General features: G+C 41.9%; 1 protein-coding gene across 1 annotated transcript in view; it reads left to right on the top strand.

Moving 5' to 3' along the window:
* The window catches only part of VPS53 (VPS53 subunit of GARP complex), a 236,879-nt gene that overhangs the window by 178,234 nt on the left and 32,524 nt on the right, over positions 1–26,121 (top strand). Inside the window, exons 18-19 of the mRNA XM_075589578.1 lie at positions 1,580–1,728; positions 16,541–16,610. Coding sequence (XP_075445693.1) covers positions 1,580–1,728; positions 16,541–16,610 — 219 coding nt within the window. The remainder of the gene's footprint in view (positions 1–1,579; positions 1,729–16,540; positions 16,611–26,121) is intronic.

Raw genomic sequence — 26,121 nt, 5'->3', positions numbered from 1 at the left:
ACACTTCCTCTAGGCCTGTGGTTCTGGGAGAGTCTTGTGAGTGTATTCCAATACATTATATCTCTTTTACATTTTATATCATATATATTGTTTTTCTTTGTATATGTGATTTACTATCCTTAACATAATATATTTCATCATTATGGTTAGCTGTCCTGGCAACATCGTATATCTCCATATATTTCATATTTCAATTTTTTCATATGTAATTTTTTCATATACTTTAAGTTTATTATTATATGTAAAAAAAAATTCTTTAGTTATCATTATTAGTTATTCAGTGGTATTATTCATTGTGTACCATCTCCAGATTCTAATTTCATGTGTGTTTTTCTAATTATTTTACTTTTCATGCTCCATATTACATATTTTCATGTTTATAATATATATTTTTTATTTTTCATTAATTTGTGTTTTTGTGTATATATATGTGTTCTCATTTTGTTTTAAATTCTGTTTTGTTTTGTTTCACACAGACTGTCTTGTTGGATTAGTTTGACTCAGTTGCTTGCCAGTAGCAGGGTTCTGCTTTAGTCTATCCAATAGAAATGAGTCACTACCTACTTAAGGGGTCTGTGTGATCTGAGTTTCTTACTCTTTGATAAAGCCCATCTCGGGACGAAACGCGTCAGAGTGTTTTTCTTTCTGTGATGTGCAGCATGGATTCAATAAAGCTGATTTTACTACATCTATTTTGGCTGAGCTCCAATTTGCAGTGACCGCCTATCATCTTTACCTTTGTAATCAGAGACATTGTAATTAAGCCCTCGGTGCTAGAGGGACCTAAAATACATTGCAAGGGCTATTATTATGCCTGGTGTAAAAGTGAATACATTTCTATTTTCTTCATGTGCTGTGTAATTCTAATCTTATCTGGACACAAAACAAGTTATGGTGAGTAAAAAAGTGAACAAAACCCTTGACCGTACAGTGTACAGCAAATAAAAATACCAAAACTGTCCTTACAAAGCTGTGTAATACGGCAGGCATAAGCTTCACTGTGAGTGTTCATTTGCATGTCCTTACCCAGAATCCCTAGCTGAAGTGGAAGCATTGTCATTCTATCTATGTAACGTATGTCATTCTATTTCGCCTTGTAACGCACTGCGGAATATGTTGGCACTTTATAAACGACAATAATAATAAAGATTTATATTGTATTTCCCATTTATTTCTGACTAATGATGGCTTCAAAACTAATATAAATATAACCGAAAAAGGATAAAGATCTGAATGAACAGTTTACCAATGTACACAAGAGTTTACAAACTGCCTCGTCACAAAAAATTCTGGTGAGGACCATAAAACACCCTAATTCATTTTGTTATTATGGAGACATAAAAAAGCTTATAAAAGAATTTAAAAATACAGTACCTATAATCATCTGTTTTACTGTTAGAGGAATTTTATTAATCACCCTTTTAATGCACTTTTTAATGCCTGAGAGGTTTGCAGTGTCTGACTTCATTATAATTACTTACATCCTTCAATGTCTGTTGATCATGCAGTGATGTGGTGCTGTGCATCTAAATATAGATACCGTCTGGTAACTCTTTCCTCCTGGTGTCTCACTATACAGATGCAGTGGCAGAATGTGGAACACGTTGGGGATCAAAGCCCTTATGTTACCTCGATTATTCTGCATGTCAAGCAGAATGTCCCCATTGTCCGAGACAACCTTGCATCCACCAGAAAGTACTTCACTCAGTTCTGCATTAAATTTGCTAAGTAAGTGGCAGAAAGTTTCCTCAGGCTTGCTGTTTTTGTTACTTGTTTTTTCTGTGCTGATGTTTTCCAATGCAGTGATTATCAGAAGATTCACAACTATTAAAAGTATACAAGTTTAATTATGAAAATAAAGTCTTATATTTTGGACCTCTGTGATGGTCACATCATATGAAAATAAATGTCTCTGTGGCTTGGTCTGCCTGCCTACCACAGAGGAGAAACCTCAAACGGGCATTAGAGACAGATATTTGGTGTTACAGTAAGTGGGTCCCTCTTCAAATGTTAATTTCAGGGGAAATATTTTTATGGCCGTAAAAAAAAAAAAAAAAAAAAAAAAAACAATGCTGGGGATTAACCCTTTAATATTTTAAAAATAATCAAAAGTGAAACTATTTCTTATTTACATATATCAACGTGCGAATGGAAGGTGTCACATTTCATATAGGATAATGTATGTAAATTCCTCTCATAATTAGGTGTTTTCAAACAAGTGATCAGGGATATGCAATCATTGGTATTTTTCCATTTCATTTTAGAATTAATCATATTAATGATTTCAATAACTTTTGAGCTTGAGAGAGAAGTTCTGAGAAAATATTAAACTACTGTAAGTTATGTACTTGTTGCTGAGAAATGCCCTTTAAGGCAGCTTTGTGTCACCTTAAAATGAAAAATGGTGTTATCTTTTTTTGCATATACTGCACTAAACGCTTACATTGGCAAGTACTGTAGAGGTGGCAGCCCAGATGTTTCATTTCCCCACCTTTAGCAGAACTGAGATATTACCTGGTTGCACTGTCAACTTGCTGCTTATATCAAAGTCTCTTATTGAAAATGCAATTTATTTTTAATGAAAAGCCTTGAAAACACCTATCTTTAGGAGCAGCTCTTATCACAACCCCATTGCACTACAACCATGCTGGATGTAGACAACCACACATTCTTATCTTGTTGGAATGTGTAACCTTTAACTAAAGGGAGATGTTTTTCTACTTCAATTTTCATCACCAGAGTAAATATTTGGTGTGTTTTTGGTATTAAAAATGTACAGCTTTCGTCTCTTTGTCTATACTGAGCAGATTTAACCATACCAGTTATACATTGCTGAGAGTGTTTTTATTTTTTTAATGGGTATTATTAACCTAAGCATATTCTGACTGACCGTTTCTAAATCCTTTTTGCTTTGCAAAGCATGTAAATGCCTCGTTAGGGGAAGTAAATGTTTTGGGAATAAAGAGCCGCTTAACACAGTAAAAAAATAAAGCTCTTCATCAACAAAAAAAACTGGAAGCCTATTATTTGGCTAAGCAGAGTGAGTTTAGAGGAAGGCTGGGCAAAGAAGAAAGAGAACCTGCATCTTATAAACCTATTACTGCATCATTCAGTCGTGACTCACTAATCCTGTAGAAGTAAATCTCTAGTGTTGGCAAACGTGCAAAAGCTTTTGGTACCTGAGACCCTTTTTCTTACTTGCGGATATGATACAGTGTCTCCAGAGAGCCATTGGTTTGTAAAAGGCACAGTTGGACCCAGCATTACATTCCCCTAACAACCTCAGGGTGACCATTAGAGTGTATTAAGAAGCACTTACTTATAAATCATGTTATGGCGCGGCCTATAATCTCTGCTTTGTAAATCTGCTGTGTTGACAATGTATTTATGTGAGCCTCCAGTGTGGCTGCTCTCATTCTGTTCTTGTAGAAGGTGAATGCATTACATATTCACACACTTGGAAGATTGCTTCGAGTATCTGTTGTACTGCACTGAAATCATGCAGTGTGCGTGACTACAGATATGTGGTGACAATCCTTAGTACACTTTTTTTTTTTTTTTTTACACCAGCTAATCTATGTCTACCTTTGTTGACTATGATGGGGCCAGCCTCTCACTCCAGATGTTCCCAGTACAAGATGCACCCCCTCATGTCAAGTCAATAGTAAGGGACAACATCTGCTGAAATATTAAAGTGTGTTGGTTTGTTAAAGGTTATGATGGTCCCTTATCTAAGATATAAAATAAATACCTTTCTCTCAGACCCAGTCCAAGCGTTACCTGCCCTACACGAAAACTTTGTTTTGGGCTCTACTTCAACTGCCCCTTACTCTATTCTTATAATTTCTTAAACCATGTTTTTCCTATTCGTCCATCTTGCCTCTTCCCAAATTGCTCCTGCTGAACTCCCTTTTTTCCATTATGTTGTTACTCCACTGTTTGTAGCCTCTTCACAACCCTTCCCCACCTTTTTTTCTCTCTTAACTTCACCCCAGCCCAATACAGCTTAACCCCGTTATAGCGCGGTCCTCGGGGGCCACCCGCGATTACCGCGTTATAAACGGGGTCGCGGAAAAAATGGCCGCCGAAATTTTTTTTGTGGTGGTACCGTGTCCGCCGGAGGGGGAAAGCTGAGAACTCTCCCAGCGTTCCCAGACCCGGTGGGGCAGCGGCAACAGCACATAGCACTTACCCGGCATCTGGCAGCTCTTCTCCCTGTCTCTGCTTCCTGCTTCTGCTTCCGTCTTGCGAGAGCAAGCTCCCTTAAAGAAACAGTGTTTCTGTTTGTGTGTGTGTGTGTGTGTGTGTGTGTGTGTGCCTCACATCTTCTCCCATCGTACTTCTCACCTACATTGCTCGATGTCCTCAAATAATAATTAGCTTCTCTACTTTCTAAATGTCATTACAATCTCTTAATACAATGTTATATGATGTTATTTTCTGACCCTTTCACCGATCTCATCTCTGAGCACTCACCTCTTGTGGATTTGTCCTCGATTCCAACCTTGTTTACTCTTCCAGTCCATCATCTGTTATTTAAATTTCAATATCTTAGATACAGCCAGCACTATTGCTTGCCTATCCTGAAAGTTAACTAGTCACATAGTGAGATGAGGTTGAAAAAAACATGCGTCCATCAAGTTCAACCTATGCTAAATTTAGACGACAGATAGTTTATCCTATATTTGTACTTACCGTATATTGATCCAGAGGAAGGCAAACAAAAACCCCCAGTGAAATATCTATTGATATCTCCTAACGGGAAAAATAAATTCCTCCCTGACGCCAAGAATTGGCAATCAGATTACTCCCTGGATCAACATCTTTCCCATGTTTACTTATTGTTATATCCATGTACAGTGGTTGACAAATCACCAAAAAATCTACTCGCCACCTAGTACCAAACGTGTGCTGCTTGGGCCAATATTTACTCGCCCGGGGGTTAAATCCACTCGCCCGGGGCGAGCAAATGTATAGGTTTGTCGAACACTGTCCATGTATACCTTCCTTTCTAAAAAGATGTCCAACCATTTTTTGAGCATATCTATTATATCTACCATCGCAGTCTCCATTAGTAATGAATTCCACATTTTAACTGCCCTTACTGTAAAGAACCCTTTACTTTGTTGTTGGTGAAACTTTCTTTCCTCCAACCATAAGGCATTACCCTGTGTCCTTTGTACTGCCCTTGGGATGAATAGTTCTTTAGAAAGCTCCTTGCATTGTCCCCATATAATATTTGTATATAGTTATGTCACCTTAGACGCCTCTTTTCTAATGTAAACAAATCTAATTTAGCTAGCCTCCTCATAAATCATATTATCCATCCCCTTTATTCATTTGGTGACTCTTCTTATCCCCATTTAATTAGTAAATTGCCTGTTTATTCTTGTTTCCCAAATGCATAACCTTACATTTTCTGTATTAAACCTCATCTGCCATTTACCTGCTCACGTTTCCAGTCTCTCCAAGTCCTTCTGGAGAGCAATTACATCCTGCTCTGATTCTACTACCTTACACAATTTAGTGTCATCAGCAAAGATGGAGACTTTGCTCTCTATGCCAACCTCAATGTCATTAATAAACAAGTTAAAAAGCAAGGGTCCCAGTACCGATCCTTGAGGTACTCCACTCACAACTGTCCTGAAAAAGTTCCATTTACGACAACTCTCTGTTGTCTATCCTTCAACCAGTTTTTGATCCAGGTGCAAATATTTTTACCGAGTCCAATTTGCTTTATTTTATACACTAACCTCTTGTGTTGTACCGTATCAAAAGCCTTTGCAAAATCTAAGTAGACACATCAACTGCATTACCCTGGTCTAAATTCCTACTTACCTCCTCAAAGAAACAAATACGGTTAGTTTGGCATGACCTTTCCTTCATAAATCCATGCTGATTTATTAATTTTGTGTTACATTACTGTATGTATTCCTGAATATTATCCCGTACTAAACCTTCACGTCGCTTCCCTATTTTAGATACCAGACTTACAGGTCTATAATTCCCCGGTTATGATCTAGCTCCCTTTTTAAATATAAGCACCTCGTCTTCTTTACACCAATCTTGTGGTACTGAGCATGTGGAAATTGAGTCCATCAATATTAAATTTAATGGTGTGGCTATTACTGCTTAACTCCTTAAGAACTCTTGGATGTATGACATTGGGGCTAGGTGCCTTATTTACTTAAATTTTTTCAAGCGGCCTATGAACTTCTTCCTCAGTAAACCAATTGTTCGTCAATATAGAGGTTATGGATTCCTCCTTGCGGCACTACTATTGCAATTGATTCTTCTCTGGTAAATACAGAGCAAAATTATTTGTTTAATACCTCTGCTTTTTCCTTAAATCCAAAAATGTCTCATTTCACACTGAAAGGGTCCTATATTTACATTTTTTATTATTAAGGTACTTTTTAGGGTTGATCTTACTTTCTATTGCAATCTTTTTTTCATTATCCATTTTTGCTAATTTGATTGCGCTTTTGCAACTTTTGTTCCGTTCCATATTATTCTGATATGATGTCTCCGTCCCTTCTGACTTAAAGAATCTAGATTCCTGCCTCCTCTTTTTCATCTCCTCCCCTATCTTTTTATTTAGCCACATTGGTTTAGACTTGTTTCTTGTATATTTATTAGCCAAGGTTGTACACTGATAAGTGTGCTTTTCTAACTATGTTTTAAAGACTGCCCATTTATCTTCCACTTTTTCCCTGCAAAAATATTATCCCAATTTATTCCTTGTAGATTACTCCTCAGTTTATTAAAGTCTTTGTTAAACCCAAATTATATGGCGTTTGATCATTTATTTCAAATGAGATCATGTTATGATCAGGGTTACCCAAATGTTCCCGGACTTGAATATTTGTTATTACTTCTGCATTATTTGATATTACCAAATCCAGTATTGCCCCTCTCCTGGTTGGTTCCTTAATAAATTGGGTCATATAATTGTCTTTAAGCACCCCCAAAAACCTGTTTTCTTTCATTGTAATGCTAATCGCATTGTCCCTGTCTCTGTCCAGATAATTAAAATCACCCATAATGCAAACATGACCTAGTTTTGATGCTTTCTCTATTTGCTAAAGTATTTTGGCTTCCTCAATCTCACAGATATTTGGTGGTTTATAGCAGGGGTGCACAAACTTATTTTGCTGCGCCCCCCTGCATTGCTCCCTCTGCTCCTGCGCTCCCCCCCTTACCTCGCGCGGCTTCACATGACCCCACACGGCATCACATGACGCCACGTTGCCATGTGTAAGGAACCATGAGGTGCCGGGCGGTCGGCGCACACAAAACTTACCCTCCATACAGTACATCCAGATACCAGCATTGCTCCCAAACCTCACCCTGGAGCCTGTTATCATAGGAGCACGCGCTGACCTAAATGCCAACTCTGCTGGCCCCGCCTCCCGGTTGCGTCCACGTGATGACGTCACTAGCGCGCGACGCGCGTGCAGCACGCACCTGTGTCACATTAATAATATCATTAGGAAGACTCCGCACACCTGCCTCCTGCAGCGGAGCTTCCTATCAGAACCTGCTCAGTGACACGCATCCTGCTGTGATTCGTCACGGCTTCCTGTAAATACTCAGCAGAGCCAGAGGCTCATCGGCTGAGCATAATCTCTGTTTGTGCGTGTGCCTCTCCACAGTCTGTTCTGTTCCAGCCTTGTCTGCCTTGCTTTGTTACCTGACCCTGCTTGCCTTCGGACTCCACTCTTCTCTCCTGACCCGGCTTTGTTTGACCATCCGCATCTCTCCATCCCTGACCTTGTCTTTCTCTCGTCGATCCGCACCTCTCCAATCCTGACCTCGGCTAAAGCACCCACAACGATCCGTACCCCTCCACTACTGACCCCGGCAAGTATCACGACCATTCTCATCTCTTCTACCCTGACCTGGCTACCTCGACTACTCTACACTCCAGACGCGCTGTGGGATGGCGTTATATATATTACACCACCTCAGCAGCGTGGTCCCATCTTGTTTGGTTCATGCCTTACCTGCTTACCGCCTAGGGACGGGCTTTTCCCCACCCGATTCAATCAACGTCCTGTAGCCCTCAAGCACTCCACAACAATACTGATGCAAATAGAAGTCGGTACCCTCTTGATGGCATTCATTTTTGCTATATTTATTTAGTGGAAATTTAAGACAGAAAATCGAAGCTGAAAGATGAAATATTTGGAGAGAAATAGACCTGAAAGTGTTAAAGAAAGCACAAGCATGGAAAAGAGAAATGAACATATCTGGAAAGAGAAGGTGACTTCAGGAGAAAGAAATACAGGAGATGGGAAGGGGCATAAAAACTTTGGAGAAAGGATAGGTGAATTGGAAATAAAAGCCTTACTCCTTATTTTATTTAACCCTTTTGGGGCCTTAAAGACACTGCTTAATAATCCCCTCTGGTGCTGAGGGGATAATAGCCATATTTTAAAAAAATTACAATGACAAAATTAAATATTTGAGGCTAAGTGTACTAAAAAGTCTTGCCTTGGTTAAAATGTGTGTTACTTCTCATCAAATAAAATACTGTGCTTTGGTGAGATTCATGAGGTCATTTGAGGGTGCTAAAATACCCTAGCTATTTATTTATTTATTTATAAAATATTTTTACCAGGAAGTAATACATTGAGAGTTACCTCTCGTTTTCAAGTATGTCCTGGGCACAGAGTAAAACAAATAATACATGGTTACAAGTACAGTTACATAAATGAGCAGGGTATACATTATATACAAGACATTGCGTGCACAGTTAAAGAAAATATATATTATGAGCGTATGAAACAGTTACAGACCAGGTTAAAATGTGAGACAGCCTTAGATTTGAAAGAACTTAAACTGGTGGTGGATGTGAGGGTCTCTGGTAGGTTGTTCCAGTTTTCGGGTGCACGGTAGGAGAAGGAGGAACGTCCGGATACTTTGTTGAGCCTTGGGACCATGAACAGTCTTTTGGAGTCTGATCTCAGGTGATAAGTGCTGCAAGTGGTAGGGGTGAGGAGCTTGTTCAGGTAGCTGGGTAGCTTGCCCATGAAGAATTTGAAGGCAAGACAGGAAAGGTGAACTTTGCGCCTAGACTCTAGTGTTGACCAATCTAGTTCTTTGAGCATTTCGCAGTGATGTGTGTTGCAGTTGCATTGGAGAACAAAACGACAAATTGAATTGTAGAGGGTGTCAAGTTTGCTAAGGTGGGTTTGAGGTGCCGAGCCATATACTATGTCTCCATAGTCAATAATTGGCATTAGCATCTGTTGTGCGATACGCTTTCTGACCAGGAGACTTAGGGAGGATTTGTTCCTGTAAAGTACCCCTAGTTTGGCATAGGTCTTGGTTGTCAGGGTATCAATGTGCATCCCGAATGTTAAGTGGGAGTGAAACCATAAGCCCAGGTATTTAAAACTAGTGACAGGTGTTAGGGTGGTGTTAGCGTTGGTTCTAATCAGGAGCTCAGTCACTGGGAGCTTTACAAATTTAGTCTTGGTCCCAAATACCATTGTTACAGTCTTGTCAGTGTTTAAAAACAGTTTGTTTTGGGAAATCCAATTTTCGAGTCTCAAAAGTCAGACTGAAGTATGTGTTGAATGTCAGAGAGGCTATGGCTGTGTGCATATAGGATTGTGTCATCTGCATACATGTGTATTGAGGCTTCCTTACAAGCTGTGGGAAGATCATTAATGAACACTGAGAAGAGTAGGGGGCCCAGAACAGAGCCTTGCGGGACACCACAGGTGATATCCAGGGGGTTGAAGTTAGAGCCTGAGATGGTCACATGTTGGGATCTTCCTGATAGGTAGGACTGAAACCAGCTTAAAGCATGCTTCCCTATTCCAGAGCTCTGGAGTTTGTTAAGCAGGATAGCATGATCAACTGTGTCAAAAGCCTTTGCAAAATCTAGGAATACTGCACTAGTGAGTTGTCCCCGTTCCATTCCACACTGGATTTCATTGCAAACTTTTAGCAGGGTAGTTACGGTGGAGTGTTTGGGACGAAACCCAGATTGGAATTGGCTAGGGAAATTTGTCTTGGTATAGAAATCGCTTAATTGGGAGTGGACACATTTTTCCATGACTTTGAATAGAATTGGGAGAAGTGAGATTGGCCTGTAGTTTGAGACAGTGTTTTTGTCCCCACTTTTGAAGATTGGGACAACTCTGGCAGTTTCCCAGGTCTTAGGGATATGGCCTGCAGACAGGATAGAGTTGACTATGGACGCAATTGGTTTGGCAATGGCTAGGGCACCAAGTCGTAGGAACCTAGATTGTAGTAAGTCGGGTCCACATTGGCTGCTTAGTTTTAGTTTGAGGAGCGCTTGTATAATCTCCTCTTCAGATACAGGGCCAAATTGAAAATTGTGGGCAGTGTTGGGAGGGGGTGGGACTATAGGGGTACTCCCAGGATGAGATTCAGGTTTGTGGTTTGGGCTGCGTTTCGCTAATAAGTTAGTGGCACACCCCACAAAGTAATCATTGAATGCATTTGCAATGTCAGTGGGGGTTGTCAGAGTAATATCCCCCTTAGTGATATTACTTGGTTGTTGATGGTTAGGAGGCTGGGATATATTGTTGATAACCTTCCAGAAGTTAGCTGGGTTTGATGTATTCTAGTGGAGATTGTCAGAGTAATATTGTGCTTTTGCATGCCTTGTTTGCCTTGTGCACATGTTCCGCATGCATCTGTAGTGATTGAGATCCTTGGTAGTGCCAGTTACTTTGTAGCTTTTCCACAAGGCATCCCTGAACTGGTAGAGTGCTATAAGGTCAGGTGTAACCCATGGAAGGTGGGCCCCCAGTTTCCTTATTTTGCGTAGTGGAGCATGGGTATCGCAGAGTTTTAAGAACTCAGATTGGAAATAGTCGAGCGTAGAATCAGGGTCGGGAATTAAATCGATTCTGTGCCATGGGCAGTTGGTAAGATCATCCAGAAACTGTTGTGGGTTAAAGTTTTTTAATGTTCTAGTGAGGAGAACTTTAGGGCTTTAATGGGGCGGTTTAATTTTCCTTACACAGTACACTATTGCATGGTCACTGAAAATATCAGGAAGGATGCCAGAGGATTGGATTCTGCTGGGGTTTGAGGAGAGAATCCAGTCTAGCAAGGAATGGTTATGCGATTTCAGGTTTATCCGTGTGGGTTGGGAAATGAGTTGCGATAGGTTAAGTGACTTGAGTTGTATCTGGATTTTGTGGTTTTTAGGGTCAAGCCAATTGAAGTTGAAATCCCCAAGAACTAGCAGCTCACTCTTCTCATTCAGAGAGGAAATGGAGCCAAGAAACTGGGTGATATCAGTCAGGGATTGTAGAGGGGCTTTAGGGGGGCGGTAGATGCCAGCAAGCAAGATGGGCTTAGAAAAGGGAGGCAGATTTTGCCAACTAGAATTTCAAAAGATGGTGGGCTTGTTGGGCAATTTAACAGTGTAAATTGTAATGTGTCTGCAATATAAAATAACACCCCTCCTCCTCTCTTTGACCTACACTGGCGACACACTTTATTCGAGCTCGGCTAGTCCCACGAATTCGGGTATACCCGGGTGTATTGAGGTTTGTGACTGTTTTCTGCCCGAGTGCATTGAGGTATTTTCTAGGCAGGGATTGAAGCATTTTATTCCCGCTGGCTGCAATACTGCACAGTATATATATATATACTGCATTACAATTCATGAATTTATGCCATCTGGTAGACACGCGAAGCATTGCAGCCTATTAAATCCTAATCATTATCATTTAACAGATCAGCCGCCCGTCAGCCAGGCATGAACCCAGGCTGGGAAGGCAAATGCAACGGGGCTTGTCAGAGGTGAGGAGCGGCGCATTCCAGGTATCTGCCAGGTACATACTGGGTATTTGCTCGAATAAAGTGTGTCGGTGCAGTATCTCTCCTAAAAATGGAGTATCCCTGAATGGCGATACTTGCATCAGGGGTTTTAGGGGATAGCCATGTTTCTGTAAGAATGATGGCTTTGGGTTTATGTATAAGGCACCATGCCCTTAGTTCGTCCAGTTTGGGCAGCAGGCTCCGGATATTTATATGGGCGACAGATAGGCCTTTTTGGAATTTAAAGGTGGAATTCTCGGGCATGGGACAGAGCTGAAATGGGAGGACCTGGGTTAGGTTCAATATCACCTGCTAAGGAGAGTAACAGTACGAGTAGGAATTTGGGTAGTTGTTTGGACGTTGTAAATTTGTGGTTTTTGCCATTAGAGTGAGCAGTGGTTGGTGTGCTGCTTTTTAGAGTTCTCCACCAACATTCAGTAGATAGTGCAAGGCTTTTGAGTAGTCCAGGGTGTATGGTGATGTTGGGTGTGGAACAGGATGGAGGAGTTTGTAGTGTATAGAGAGAGTAACATCTCCATGAGGCCAGGAGAAAGAAAAATGTTAAGATACAGAGCAGGTTCATTTTGCCAGAGGTAGGCAGTGCTGCAAGGAGCTGTTGTGAACAAATTGAGTGTGTGCAGACTAAACAGCAGGGGTGTGCCTGTTCCTTGTCAAATGTTTAGCTGTATTGCAATGCTAGAGTCAGTTCAGGGTTTCAGTGTTTTGTGCGGTCAGTTTTGGGAGAGGCTGCAGTGAAAGAAGTTGTAAAGGGGTGGGGGGTTAAAATATGCAGGTTAACAAGAATGGGATAATAGTGTGATCTGAATAGCTTACCGTTTGTTGTCGTGAGTAAAAAAGTTTGCAGAAAGATGCAGTCCCCAGTCACCTCTAGTCAAACTATAGTCTAACTATATTTATCACTTAAAAAGCTCACTTTAAATGCCTCACTGTCTAATGCCAATTGCAATTCCAGCTATGGAATAGCTATGACAGTGAAATAACTTTATTATACCTATAGAGCGATATTAACTGAACCGTGTTACACACACAGGACACTTTCTTTGCCGTAAGACCCCTCACAGCCCACTCACTTCATTGGACCATATATACTAAGCAGTGCTGGAAATTGTCTAATGGAGTATCCCTGCTAAGTAAATATGGCCTATAATGTTGTTAGAATTCACCATCTGCTTCAGCCTCGTCATGCTGATGCCTAATATAAACAAGTTTTCAACTTTGTTTGGCATCACATGCTATGCTGTGAAGAATGTTCTTCTATTCCTGATCTCTATCATATATTATAGATTACAGTGATGTGAGCATTCGAAGCGTCTCTTTTATGTTCTCCCATTCATGCAGTCCTAACTTATCCGTCATCCGCCAATTCGGCAAGTAAAAATTGGAGTGGATGAAGCATAGGAAGAGGAAAATAGTGGGAGGGATTTCATTATAGCATTTCTCTGTGTTTTAGAAAGTGGTAACTTTGCGGCCCCTGGTTAAAACATACTGTTATATGTTATATAAATATGCAACAATTGAAATGCACAGATTGAAAATGCTATTGGTGACTACTGAAGTACAGTTAAAGCACTTCATTCAGAAATTAAAAGTATTAAGTATTAAAAGCTCTTATGATGCCAAACAAAGTTTTTGCCTAGCATCCTTTTGATAATTCTTGTGTGCTTTCTCTCATTTTTCCATTCTCTCATTCATTTGTCTCTCTTTCTGTGTTTTTACTTTCACTCTTTTGCTAATTGCAACACACAGATCTATGAGCAATTCCATAAATGGGAACACTCCAGCTGTTCTTGACCATGACATATTTGCCCTCCAGTGTTTATGTACACACCTGCATCAGGCAGCTTTTCATCTGTCGTTGTACTCCTAAAGCTAGGGCCAACTCTGATTTTCTTTAGTTTTTTTAGGTTTTGACTTGGGACAAATCTTTTCAGATGATAAAGATGAAAGTTCTGTTCTCCATAGATCTGTTATTAAGTTACTTGCAGCTAACACAAAGACCCCTTTATTTACATCGAAGGAACAATACATATTTCCACTCCCCTCGTGGTGATAGGCATAGGTAGGACAGAAACGGATTTAACGACTTCACTATATATGCTATGTGTACTAATAAAATTAACAATCAACAATGATAATTATGTATAAAAATTAATAAAATATATAATAAATTTTATTGGTTTGTAGCACCATACAAATGGCGTATTTAACTTATATTGTATGAATATCTAATGTTCTCTTTATATGCTATAGTAACTCATGTTATAACTAGATATGTTTAAGCCAGTAGTGATCACTTGTATTCCTCGTGATCCTCTATTTGTTTACATACAGTCCAATACCAGCAATTAACCTAATTGATAAATGGTGGTAAAAGGATTATTTAAAGTCCCCTGTAGGTGTAACACACTACAGCCTGATGAAGCACATGCGTGTGCGAAACGCGTAGCGGAATCACCAGTATCTTAATCAGGCACCTTGCCATTTTTCTGCCAGTTGTAGCCCAGTGTACTTAGTACACATAGCAAGTTCTATTGGGACAAGCATGGAGTTGCAGAGACGTGGGGGACTGCTAGATACGGGTATCGCGGTGATGTGCGACACCCGGAAGTAAAGCAGTTACATCGTAGTATCGGTTTATCCCAGCGCCCGGGACTGATTCATACTAACCCAGTATCCACCTCCAGACCTTCTTACCAACTGGCTAGGCAAATGGAGCGCTGATATTTTATTTTCTACTGGACTTTCCATTTATTACATGTAAGTTACTGCTTGCATTTTTTATTGTATTTGCTAATACATACCTCTTCAACCTTGGTGCGCTCCGGTGCTTTCTTTTCTCTCTGTGGTTGGTCCGCTGGTGGAGTTTCTCTGCGGTGGATGCTGGTGGAGGAGGGGCATACCGCAACAAGAGCTGCAAGAGGAAGGAGTAGATCTATTTCAAGATCTTTTTAGGAAGCTTAAGCGCAGGATTGACAATTTTCTGACTTAAATGAAACAAGCCGTGGAAATCCGTGGACTGGATTGAGATGGGTTCGCCCATCTGATGAGTGCACTGGCCTAAGCTTTGCCAGTAGAGTTCTTCAAGGCTGCAGTATGATCATGTCTGAACACGTTTATTAAGTTCTACCTACTTGATGTGCATGTCTTAACCAAAGCCATTTTCGTCCATAAACCACTTCAAGGTTTTTTATCCCCCTTCAGTTGCTAATAAACTTTATTTTATGGGCAAAATCATATCTGTGCCCTACCATTTTTTTGTGTACTATCTTGTTATTTCTCTTTAATGCCTTGTGCCATGAGAGAGGACAAGGAAAAGAGAAAATCGTTTCTTTACTGTCATTTTCTTTTACTGAATTCTTGTCATGGCAGTATGTACCATTTCCCTCCCCTATATTGTTGGAAATGTATTACTGACGTTCAGTTCTTAGCTTGACAAGACAGAAAACTGGGAAGCAAGCAGGGGTTAAAGCCTTAGACTAGAGGCAAAGTGGGGTCTTCAAATTTGTTTCTATCCAACCATCAGCTGGAGGATGGAGTTAACCAATTTGTGCATACTGCAATAAGAATACTACAGGGAAGAAAATTACAGTAAGCTGATACTAACAATTTTCTCATTTCCTTACATTATAAATTACTAAATACAATGACAATGCCATATATTGAATAGAGTTGTAGTGACATAATAGAAATAGTGGTGGAAAGTATTTTTCTTATACAAAAACTATACATTATGGCATTCCTCCTTAACTTGTAGTTAAAAATGCAACCACAGCAATAAAAACATATATGGATGCAATTGCAAAATAGAATATGGAAATGAAACAATAAATAAGAAAAATAATCTGTTATCTGATAGATTAAAGCTGCAGTTCAGTCAATATCCTGCATGTGTGTTTTTTTTTAATAAATCAGTTCTGTAGTAAGAAAAAATCCTTTTAGCATTTTCTGTTTTTAAAAAAACAATTTTGAAAGACCAATTTTCTTGTATTCTATTTTAACAACCATTTGCTAAGGCACTTCATGTCCTGTCACAAGCCCTGGCACACCACTTTGTCAGCCCTGCCCTCCCTCTAGCTAGCACATGTCTGTGCAGGAGTGCTCATGAATATTCATGAGCTTCCACTGAGTGACAGAAGCAGAAGAAAAACATATGCCAGCTCTAATGATGTCACCAAATTTCGCCGATCAATACATGTAGAACGAATTGACCTGCAGCTATGCAGTTCTTTAGGTAAGTAAAGATTGCCCACATGAAACTATTGAAGTAAAAAAATAAATTAAAAAAGACTGAACTGCAGCTTTAAGGAATCAGTTTAAAGAAGTCTTCATGTTCATAGCATCAGGCTGCTTTGCATCTGAGAATTGCTTGGCTCTTTCAACATGCTCCAATATTCAATTCCTCTGTTTACAACAATGTCTCCTTGGTGCCTGTGTAATCATGTATTTTTTTCCAGGTTTGTAGTGAAATAGAAGAATGGTTTGTAAAAGGGAGCAATACTGTATAATTAAAGTATATACACTGTACAAATATAGATTCTAAAAAAAGTATTTACAAATAGTTTTAATTGTGTGCTCTAATGAAGTATAGTTCTATTTTTAGCCTTTTTTCATTCATTGTTATCAAATTACTATTTGCATGAATAATGTATTTCGGATTTTAGGAAGATGATAATCTGAAATAATGTAACTTTTTTTTTTTTTTCAGCTCCTTTATTCCTAAATTTATTAACCACCTTTTTAAATGTAAGCCTACCAGTATGGTGGGAGCAGAACAGGTAAGCAGATGCACATTATGGATAAAGGGGACAGTTCTGTAATAATATTATATTGTCAATTGTTTATGATGTCCATATACTGTACATTATTGGCAGTTCCAGCTACTAAGTTTGTGCTTAAGTAAGGTTGTTACTGTAATAGTTATTACAAGTGGAAAACTATACACATTACATTTTATGTGAAAAGATTTGCATCCTACAGTATGTTAAGTTTACAAAAATGCAGTGATTAATCTACCATTTGGAGCCAATGATTGATCATCTTTTCATTGGTGATATAAATAGTGAGCCTGATCATAACACGGCCAGATCAGTAACTGGTTTAACATGTTCAGATAATTAAATTAATGTACATGTAGGAATAAATTGCCAATTCAAGCATAGGTTAACACTATTAGTATAAATGTTTTAATTTTCTCAGTTATGCCGTAGATGCATTTCTGTAAACATTATATATTCAGTGTTCGTGTGCAATGTAATGTCTGGTATACTATCTTTACAATATTTTTAATGTTGTTTTTTATGGGGGGGTTCTCTAACGAATGACTAATTCTTGATGAAAACATTGAGTCAATGTATAATACCTTTGTATTATGAAAATGATCTTTTAATACAAGGCTGTGAATTAGTGTGTTACATATACTATACCAATATTCATACTGAAGCTAACCTTTAATATTCCTCTGCTTATTCTGCCAGTCTACAAAAGTACCTTATGTGGATACCAATAGAACATTTACCAGTGCCATTACAGCAGCTAGAATACAACCTATGATCGAGCACACAAAATATAAAGATTTTTAAAAAATCATTTAACTTGCCTTCACTGGTCCAGTGCCTCAAGCTGATTGGTGTATGTCAGTTTGGTGATTGAATAAATTCCTTTTTTTATCTGTGCTCAGCTTTTGCTTTTCCTTTCTGTTACAGCAGCTAGAGCAAAACGGAACATTATTATGGAATATAAATTGGGAAAAATGTTGAGTGCTTCAATTATCTGAAAGTAATCACTGGGGAAGGTGCAGTGCTTTAAAGAAAGCAAATGGCACAGATTATTGGGAAGATGTACCATTGTCAAGTGTTTACACTTGCCTTTCTATATGGCATCTTTAAGGCTTAACATAGTTCATCTTATTCTAAAAACCGTCTGAGGGGGAATATTGAAAACATGATTACACCATAATATATGCTTTTCTTTTTCTGTATATGGTCTTTTTTTCATCGGGGTTGTTGAAGCAGCTTCAACCACCATCTTAGCAGCTCTGTTGTCTCCATACACCCAGACATCTGTATGACAGTACTGCTTTCAATGTGCATGTGTCCTGAAGGCATTAACTCTGAGCAGCTGCTCAGCCATCACACACAGTGATATTGCTATTTCAGATTCGGCGTGCTCTATCTTATAGCAGTGCCTCCCACACTCAGTTGGGTCTGATTGGTTTCATGATGAGGGCTATCTTTTTCTAACATTCACTACTCGGGAGATCACTAGAGCTTTTGATGTATCCTGTTTGGCAGACATTTCACTCACTGATGGAGTTTTAAAAACTGTGACTCTTCTAATGACTTCTTATATAGTAATTGATTGCCTTTTACTTTTCTTTTGTCAAATCAAACTCAGGGATTCATACTATACAGTTACTACACAGTTTCATTCCCTGAAGTAAATATGCTTCAATTTTATGTAAAACTGACTATATACTATAGAAGTATTTCCAACTACAGGTATGTTTAAAGAAGACCACCAAAACTATTATATTGATGCTTTTTCCTAGTCCCACATTTTTATTAAAGTGAATATAAATATACCAACCAAAAGGTTAAAGAAATAAATGAGTACAACTGCATGTATTTTTTAATGAGTTATACATGGGACATAGAGAATACATAAACATTATGACAGTGTAATTAAATATAAATACAGTATGACTTGCAGTATATTTAACAGAAGGGAACATAAGAAATTGATAGTTATTTATCTTTCTGATTGCCCCATACATATTCTACTCCCCCACTGTTACCACTGTGGCAAAGGATTTCCTTTTATGTATTAGAGTGGGCAAAATGGCATGTTTATATGGTAAAGTGTTCTACACTTAACCATAAAAACTTGCAATGCTTTGGTGATGCTTGTCGGATTTGTATACCTTTAAGTTGCATGAAGAAGTCAGAAAGTCAGTCAACTTTCCGTGTGATAGTTCCTCCAATCAGCATTATCGCTGTTTAATGAACAGCCCTATAGAACATTTTTTCCCAGGTTCCCATTTCAAGTATAATAACTTTATCTCTTGGCCATCCTTTCTTCATAAGAGTGAAATGAGCAGAGCAAAGCAGTTGCATTGAGTGGACAATGTCTGTGTCATTGTGTGCACGTTCTATTGTAATGATGCTCTCTGAGGAGAAAGTGAAGCAGATTAGAAGGCAGCAAATGGCCTGAGAGACTTGTATATGCCCCTGACCTTGACTTCACCCATCTGGTCCCTTGATGCTGTCGGCTTTGGTGTCACCAGGCTATATGTCATCTTGTAATTGAGGGCAGTCTTGACTGGCTTCAGGAAATGAAGGTTTATTTGATCAGTAGAAGACAAAAAAACAAATTCTCACACAGGTCAAAGTGTGAAATCAAATGTTCAGATCCAGTTGAAACTTTAAATAGTTCATGTCTGCCTATTGAGGCGTAATATTGTTTATGATCAAGCCCTTAACTGTGACTTAACAATAAAACTTACCTTTGCTCACCAACCTGAGTTACAGTAAAGTAAAAGCACTAAACAATGAAACACCAGCTCAACCATTTGCAACATATGTTTTATAATTTAAAATGTGTGATTGTTGGTGTCACGTACGGCACACCTGTGAGCACACGATTTAGATCTGCAACCAGGGTTAATACTCGCTGTTACTCTAGCTAACTCACCTTTCGCCTCCGCAAGATACTTTCAATGAGTTCATATTTACCCCTTACTCAATTGCAAGCATATCTATACGCTCACATCACCCAAGAAGTTATGCAAAAATATGTAAATAAATATATCTGCCAGGGTCTAAGGTCTCTGTTTATTATAGAAAAACTATGCACTTAACACACAAAAATGTATTGTACTGTAGCAAAATGTGTCTGGAAATGTAAATACTCCAGAGCGTGCAACAGTTAATTCAAAGCCCCAAAGCATTACATTTTTAAATTTTTATATATATATATATATATATATATATATATATATATATATATATAAAGAAAAAAGGCACAATCCTGTATAGCAATAAAAAACAGGAAAATGTATTAATTAAGCAAGGAAGGCTAGGTGACTGAACAGATTAAAACAAACACAATGATGCCAATAGACACAATAAACACAATACATGACAATAAATGACAAGAGTACTCTTGAAAATAAAAAAGAAGGGAAATGTGACCATAAAATGTCCAATAGCGCAAATGTAGGAGGCAGTGAGATGTGGGAGGAATTGTCACTCGATAGGTAGCAAATGACTGGAGCAACAAATGGGAGAGGTATTTGACCCGTCAGATGAAAGATTGCGGATGCAAACGTGGAAAAATCAGGCTGATATTAACCTCTATGGATGGAGATGGGGGGTAAGCAAATAGCTTAGGCAAGGGATTAAGGAATGGTCTCACCAAAGGGTGTAACCGCGATGACCACAGGGGTCTCCGCGTCTCTCCGTCAGCACACCAACAAAATCACGCTGGAGATGAACATGTGATGCTGATCCGGGTAACACTGGAGACGCTCTTCCACTTCCTGGATTACCCCCTCACACAAGACAGCTGTATTCGTTCAAATTGAATATTCACTCGTGTCTCTGCTTGATGTCAGACTCAGACTCAGCCAGACAGACAGACAAATACAGCCTTCCACTTTGTTCCGCCAATATAACTGAAATAGTTGCTCTCACTCCTCACCTGCGATTAGGCACTCCTCTCACAGTCAGCTGTCGGACATTGATGACGCGAACCTACGCCGTTTCGTCAGCTGTTGCGCCGACTTCTTCAAGGGTGTAAGGGTCTCCATCTATAGAGGTCAATATCAGCCTGATTTTTCCACGTTTGCATCCGCAATCTATCATCTGATGGGTCAAATACCTCTCCCCATTTGTTGCTCCAGTCATTTGCTACCTATCGAGTGACAATTCCTACCACATCTCACTGCCTCCTACATTTGCGCTATTGGACATTTTTTGGTCACATTTCCCTTCTTTTTTATTTTCAAGAGTACTCTTGTTTTTTATTGTCATATATTGTGTTTATTGTGTCTATTGGCATCATTGTGTTTGTTTTAATCTGTTCAGTCACCTAGCCTTCCTTGCTTAATTAATAAATGTTCCTGTTTTTTATTGCTATACAGGATTGCGCCTTTTTTCTTTCTTCCATTTAATCAGGATAGGCATATCCTCATTAGGGCTGCATCCTGCTAGCTCATTTCACCTGGGTCAGTACATTTATTAGTCACCCATTTACTCACTTATAATATTTAATTTGTGTTAGTCCTAGCGCTGATTTCTTTCTGTTATATATATTTTGTCTGTTATTTGTATAATCTCGTGTGTTCACCTTTTTCAAGGAATAAATTATATTTCATCATATCTAAGTCTCGTCCAGTTCAACCCAGTTATATTTGGTGTGTATTATTATAGCCTGTCTCAAAGCTACCGTCACAGGCTTATAATAAAACGTACAAATAAAGACAGGAAACGGGAACTGGAGGTAAAATGGCCGCGGCTATTTATTTATACAGAAAACCTAATGGGGTAAATGCACTCCCTGCCAGAGTGCTCCTTTGACAGGAGGGGGAGGGGACGGTCAGCCGGCCCTCGAACTGCTGACCTCGTGTCCCCTACGCGAGCGGGCTCTCGAGGTCATGGATAACTGACCTTGCCCACTCGTACTCCCCCCGGGCTCAAACGGTCCAGCTCCCAGTCTGGCAAGAACAAGCACCTACCCCCCAAGAGCCGCCACCGACGGGCCTATTTAACCCCCCTTAAACTAGGCCCGTACCGCCAAACCTGCCAGAACCCGTTCCAAGCCCTCCCACAAACTTAAGTCTATCCCGCCTGGCATGCCTAGCAGCGGGACCCATGCTCATCTACCAGCCCGGTTTGTCCTTAGCATTCCACCTGGGGATGCCAATCGCGCCCGGAGCAGCAGTTACTCAACCTGTCATGCTTCTTAAAGATGCCCTGAGAATCGCTTTCTCCGCTGCGCTATCCATCACCCGGTCCCGGACCTGCACCGCCTCCGGAGCCGCAGGCCGCCACTGCCCAGCGCTATCTGGGATTTCTCCCCCTGCTTGTTCCTTGCCCGCTGCGCATTGCGAGCTGCCCAATCCCCCTGCGAAGCTAACCAACCTGCAAACGCGCTTATCCTGTCTCACAGCCGGCCCTATTTTACTGCTGCAGGCTTCCTACCCGCCCTCAGTGACCCCTGGGGAATCGACCCTGGCGGTGGACTGGGCCACGCCTCTTCCCTTGCTCGCTCAGTGTCGAACCCTGCAAACCATGACGCCTTGCCATATAGCCTCGATGCCGCGACTCCTTACCATTACCAGATACGCCGTATGCCATACTTTCCACGGCGTGTCCCCATCAGCCACCCGCAGGGGCTGTCCCACTGCCTGTGCAGCGCGTGATGCTACCGTGTGGGGCAGCTACCGTGCCCATGACCCCGGCCGTGGCTGAAGAATTGAAAGACACCGGGGTCAGGCTGATGGCTGTTGGTACTGGGATGGGATCTACGGTGCCAGTGACCCCAGCCGTGGTTAAAGTTGGATTAAGAGACACCGGAGTCAGGCTGGAGGCTGCCGGAACGGGATCTGGTGCCACCGTCCCCCCCACCGATATGCCCCACATGCTGCCGTAACTAACGCTGCGCCTGCCTCCCATGCTCCTGTCATCGTCCCTGCGCCGAAGGAGACTAACGCCTGAGGCTCCAAAGCTTTCAGCATGCCTATCAATGCTTCCGTGAAAATTGCCTTCCCTGCTGCGCCATACGCCGCTAGTATAGAGCCAGCACAGGCCCTGGTGTTGCCCGCCTTACCCCGCCACCTGGGATTTCTGCCGCCAACCCAATTCTTAAACACGCTCACCCTGATGTGCAACCGCTCCCTCTTTACCGTCGCAGGTTCCTTACCAGTCCTTGGTGTCCCGGGGCAGCCACATAGTCGCATCGCGCCGGGTTCCTTGCCCGCCATCCGGAATGCACCCGCTTTCAGCTGCTGTCAGCGGCTGCTACGTCCGTTGAGTAAAGCATTGGCGCCGCCCCGGTTGCGGGTGGCCGTCCTGGTCGTCTCAACCCTGCCGATTCTGTACGCGATCTCCTTACAGCTACACCGCCCGCGTGGGCAGCGGGCGGCTGTTGGCGTGCCGTGACACCCTGTCCCGCGTCACAGTGGCCGGAAGCCTCCCCCTTGCCGCTGGGGCCGACATACCCACCGTGACGCCCTGCCTTGCGGCCCGTGGCCAAAGGCTGCCGCCCTACGCGTGGCTCCTGACTCCCGCCTGGCCCTTGCCCTGCGTCACAGTGGCCGTAGGCCTCCCCATCACTGCTGGGGCCGACATACCCACCGTGACGCCCTGCCTTGCGGCCCGTGGCCGAAGGCTGCCGCCCTGCGCGCGGCTCCTGACTCCCGCATGGTCCTTAACCTGCGTCACAGTGGCCGTAGGCCTCCCTTTCACTGCTAGGGCCCGACCTATCCACAGTAATGCCCTGCCTTGTGGCCCGTGGCTGAAGGCTACCGCCCTGCGTCATAGTGGCCGTAGGCCTCCCCTTTACTGCTAGGGCCCGACCTACCCACCGTGACGCCCTGACTTGTGGCCTGTGGACGAAGGCTGTCGTCCTGCGCGCGGCTTCTAACTCCCGCCTCACGCATTGTGCTGCCGCACCCTACGCTGTGAAGCCCCCTTCCCACGGGGAGGGGCCCTGGCGCCTGACTCCTGCCTAGCGCGTGACCTATGGGGAAGCCACCACGGCCTTGTCTGCCACCATGCGCTGGCCTGCTTGAAACAATGCACGCAGCCGCCGGTCCAACCACGCCTAGTTATGGTTTTCGCCTCGCCGCGGAAGATACCCACTGAACTGCGCGTGCCCAGGCCTTTAACTATCTAACTACGCTGTGATGTGTGCTTGCCGAGACAGGTCTAAATGGCGCGCTAAGCTAGGGCAACTATGCTGACCACCAGAGCCGCCATAAATCCAATAGGGGAAAACAAAGATCACAGCTGAAATAAGCCATGCAACCATCATCAGAGCGCAGTCCTGTTCCGCGCTTGAAGATCACACCTTTGCGGTTTTGCTCGGGCCTTCGCTAGCAAGAACATCCAAGCGCACCCTTAAACCGGCCTCCCCCGCCACCATACCTGGCCAAGGGACCATAACGTAGGTGCACCAACGCAGGTTGCCCAGGTCCCCATTAGGGACATAATTGCCTGACCAGGCGAATAAGGTAGGTTTGCCAGTCCTCATCGGTACTGCTTCCACCATTTCGCCACCGAACGGGGGTGGGTCACCTTTCACCATATCATGGGATGAGGTAATGCCTCTGATTGATTCAAAGTGTCTTGAGGTGTGTACACCGTCCTGTGAGTCACCAGCACCTCACACCATCTGTGCTGTTTAACCTTGCTCTCAAGGCAACACCACACCTCCGTCAATCGAAAACCGCTTAACCAGAACATTAACACAATACCCGAATCAACTATCAAAACCGCATCCACTATTAGACAGCTTAAATAACAAAACGGTCACATTAACAGAACGGTCACATTAACAGAACACCCGAACGCCTCTACGTGTGCCCATACACACACGCAAGCCTCTGTGTGCCCATACACATGCGCGCATCTATGTGTGCCCATACACGCGCGCATCTACGTGTGCCCATACACACGCGCGGATCTACGTGTGCCCATACACACGCGCGCATCTACGTGTGCCCATGCACACGCGCGCATCTACGTGTGCCCATACACACGCGCATCTACGTGTGCCCATACACCCGTGCGCATCTACGTGTGCCCATACACACATACACATCCACATGTGCCTCTTTGACAAAGGCCTGAGGGCTGAAGCGCGTCAGAGGATCCATCAGCTACACCTGTCTGTTCTAATAAACTTTTTTTATTCACCACCCACGCTCATACCCTTTTTTCATGGCTGTGCTTCGCTATTGCTCTGGCTGATGCTGGAGGAGTTTATCCTAATATTTACTACAGTATATTTATATAGCGTATAATGTCACAAGATAAAGAGCTCTATTGACATCATATAATTCCCAATAAAGCATATTCTGCACATTATGAGACCATAAGGGAAGGGGGGACGACGTGTCGGGGGAACAGGCTACCCTGCCAGCCAAACCCCACTCCCCCATATGGAAAGCTTGTGCCAGCCTTTCTGCCCCGACTTCCTCATCCCCCCGCGCGGCCGGGCAACTGCCGCCCACGCACAGGACAAATCCAGAAGGAAGCAGCTGCCAGGAGCAGAGCCAGGCACCCACTTGCCATTGCCCCGAGCACATCATCGTGTGTCCCCCGCGCCGAAACTTGAACTGCGGGGGCAGACCGTGAAGCGCCAACCTTGGCCGCCCTCCCCCTTCGCGCCTACCCCCGGCCCAGGGCCGCAACCACTAAGAGCGGCTGCACTAGCATATACATGCATATATATCCACCTACGTATACATGCCTATATACACATACATACACATACATATATACACGTGTAAACCCACAAACACCTATGTCTGTTTGCGCATCCTAACAAAATATATATACATATACATACAAATATATCCACCTATGTATACATGCCTATATATACATACATACACATACGTATGTACATATTTACACACACCCATGTACATATATATACATACCCGTATACACATATATATATATATATATATATATATATATATATATATACACGCACACACACCTGCACATAACACCCATAAGTACCTATACATATATACATATAGACCCCCAGAAGAAGACAGTTTCCCGTCGAAACGCATTGGAGTGGGAGTCTTGCTGAGGGGGGCCCCTACCTTTCCTATCTACAACATGGAGTATTGACCTAACTATTTGTGACAATCACCTGCTGAGTGGTAAACGTATTTTTGCAATCTGTTACCTTCAATTCTGTGTACCTCTATCATGTAATTATTGCATCAAATTATATGGCATAATATCCTTTACATGTGGTCACAGAAGGTCTCAGTATAGGTAGATTCTCACGTAGGTGTGCTTAGATATAGCCACCTACAACCCTGTATGTGTCTTGATTTTTATCTTTACTTGACTCTTGCCTCCATGTCCAATATGTTTAGGTAGCGCTGAGCCCCCCTCTTCTTTTAAAATTTCATCCCCTGTTTTAATCACCTGAATAAAAATACCATTTTTGTTACACTTTCATTCATGTCCGTGTGCTATTTAAAGGTTGCTTTCCTCTTGTTGTTTTCCTCTTGCACATATATACACACATATACCCACA

This window comes from Ascaphus truei, chromosome 3, assembly GCF_040206685.1.
Source record: "Ascaphus truei isolate aAscTru1 chromosome 3, aAscTru1.hap1, whole genome shotgun sequence".
Classification (NCBI taxonomy): Eukaryota; Metazoa; Chordata; class Amphibia; order Anura; family Ascaphidae; genus Ascaphus; species Ascaphus truei.
This window is presented reverse-complemented; position numbering and strand designations above follow the sequence as displayed.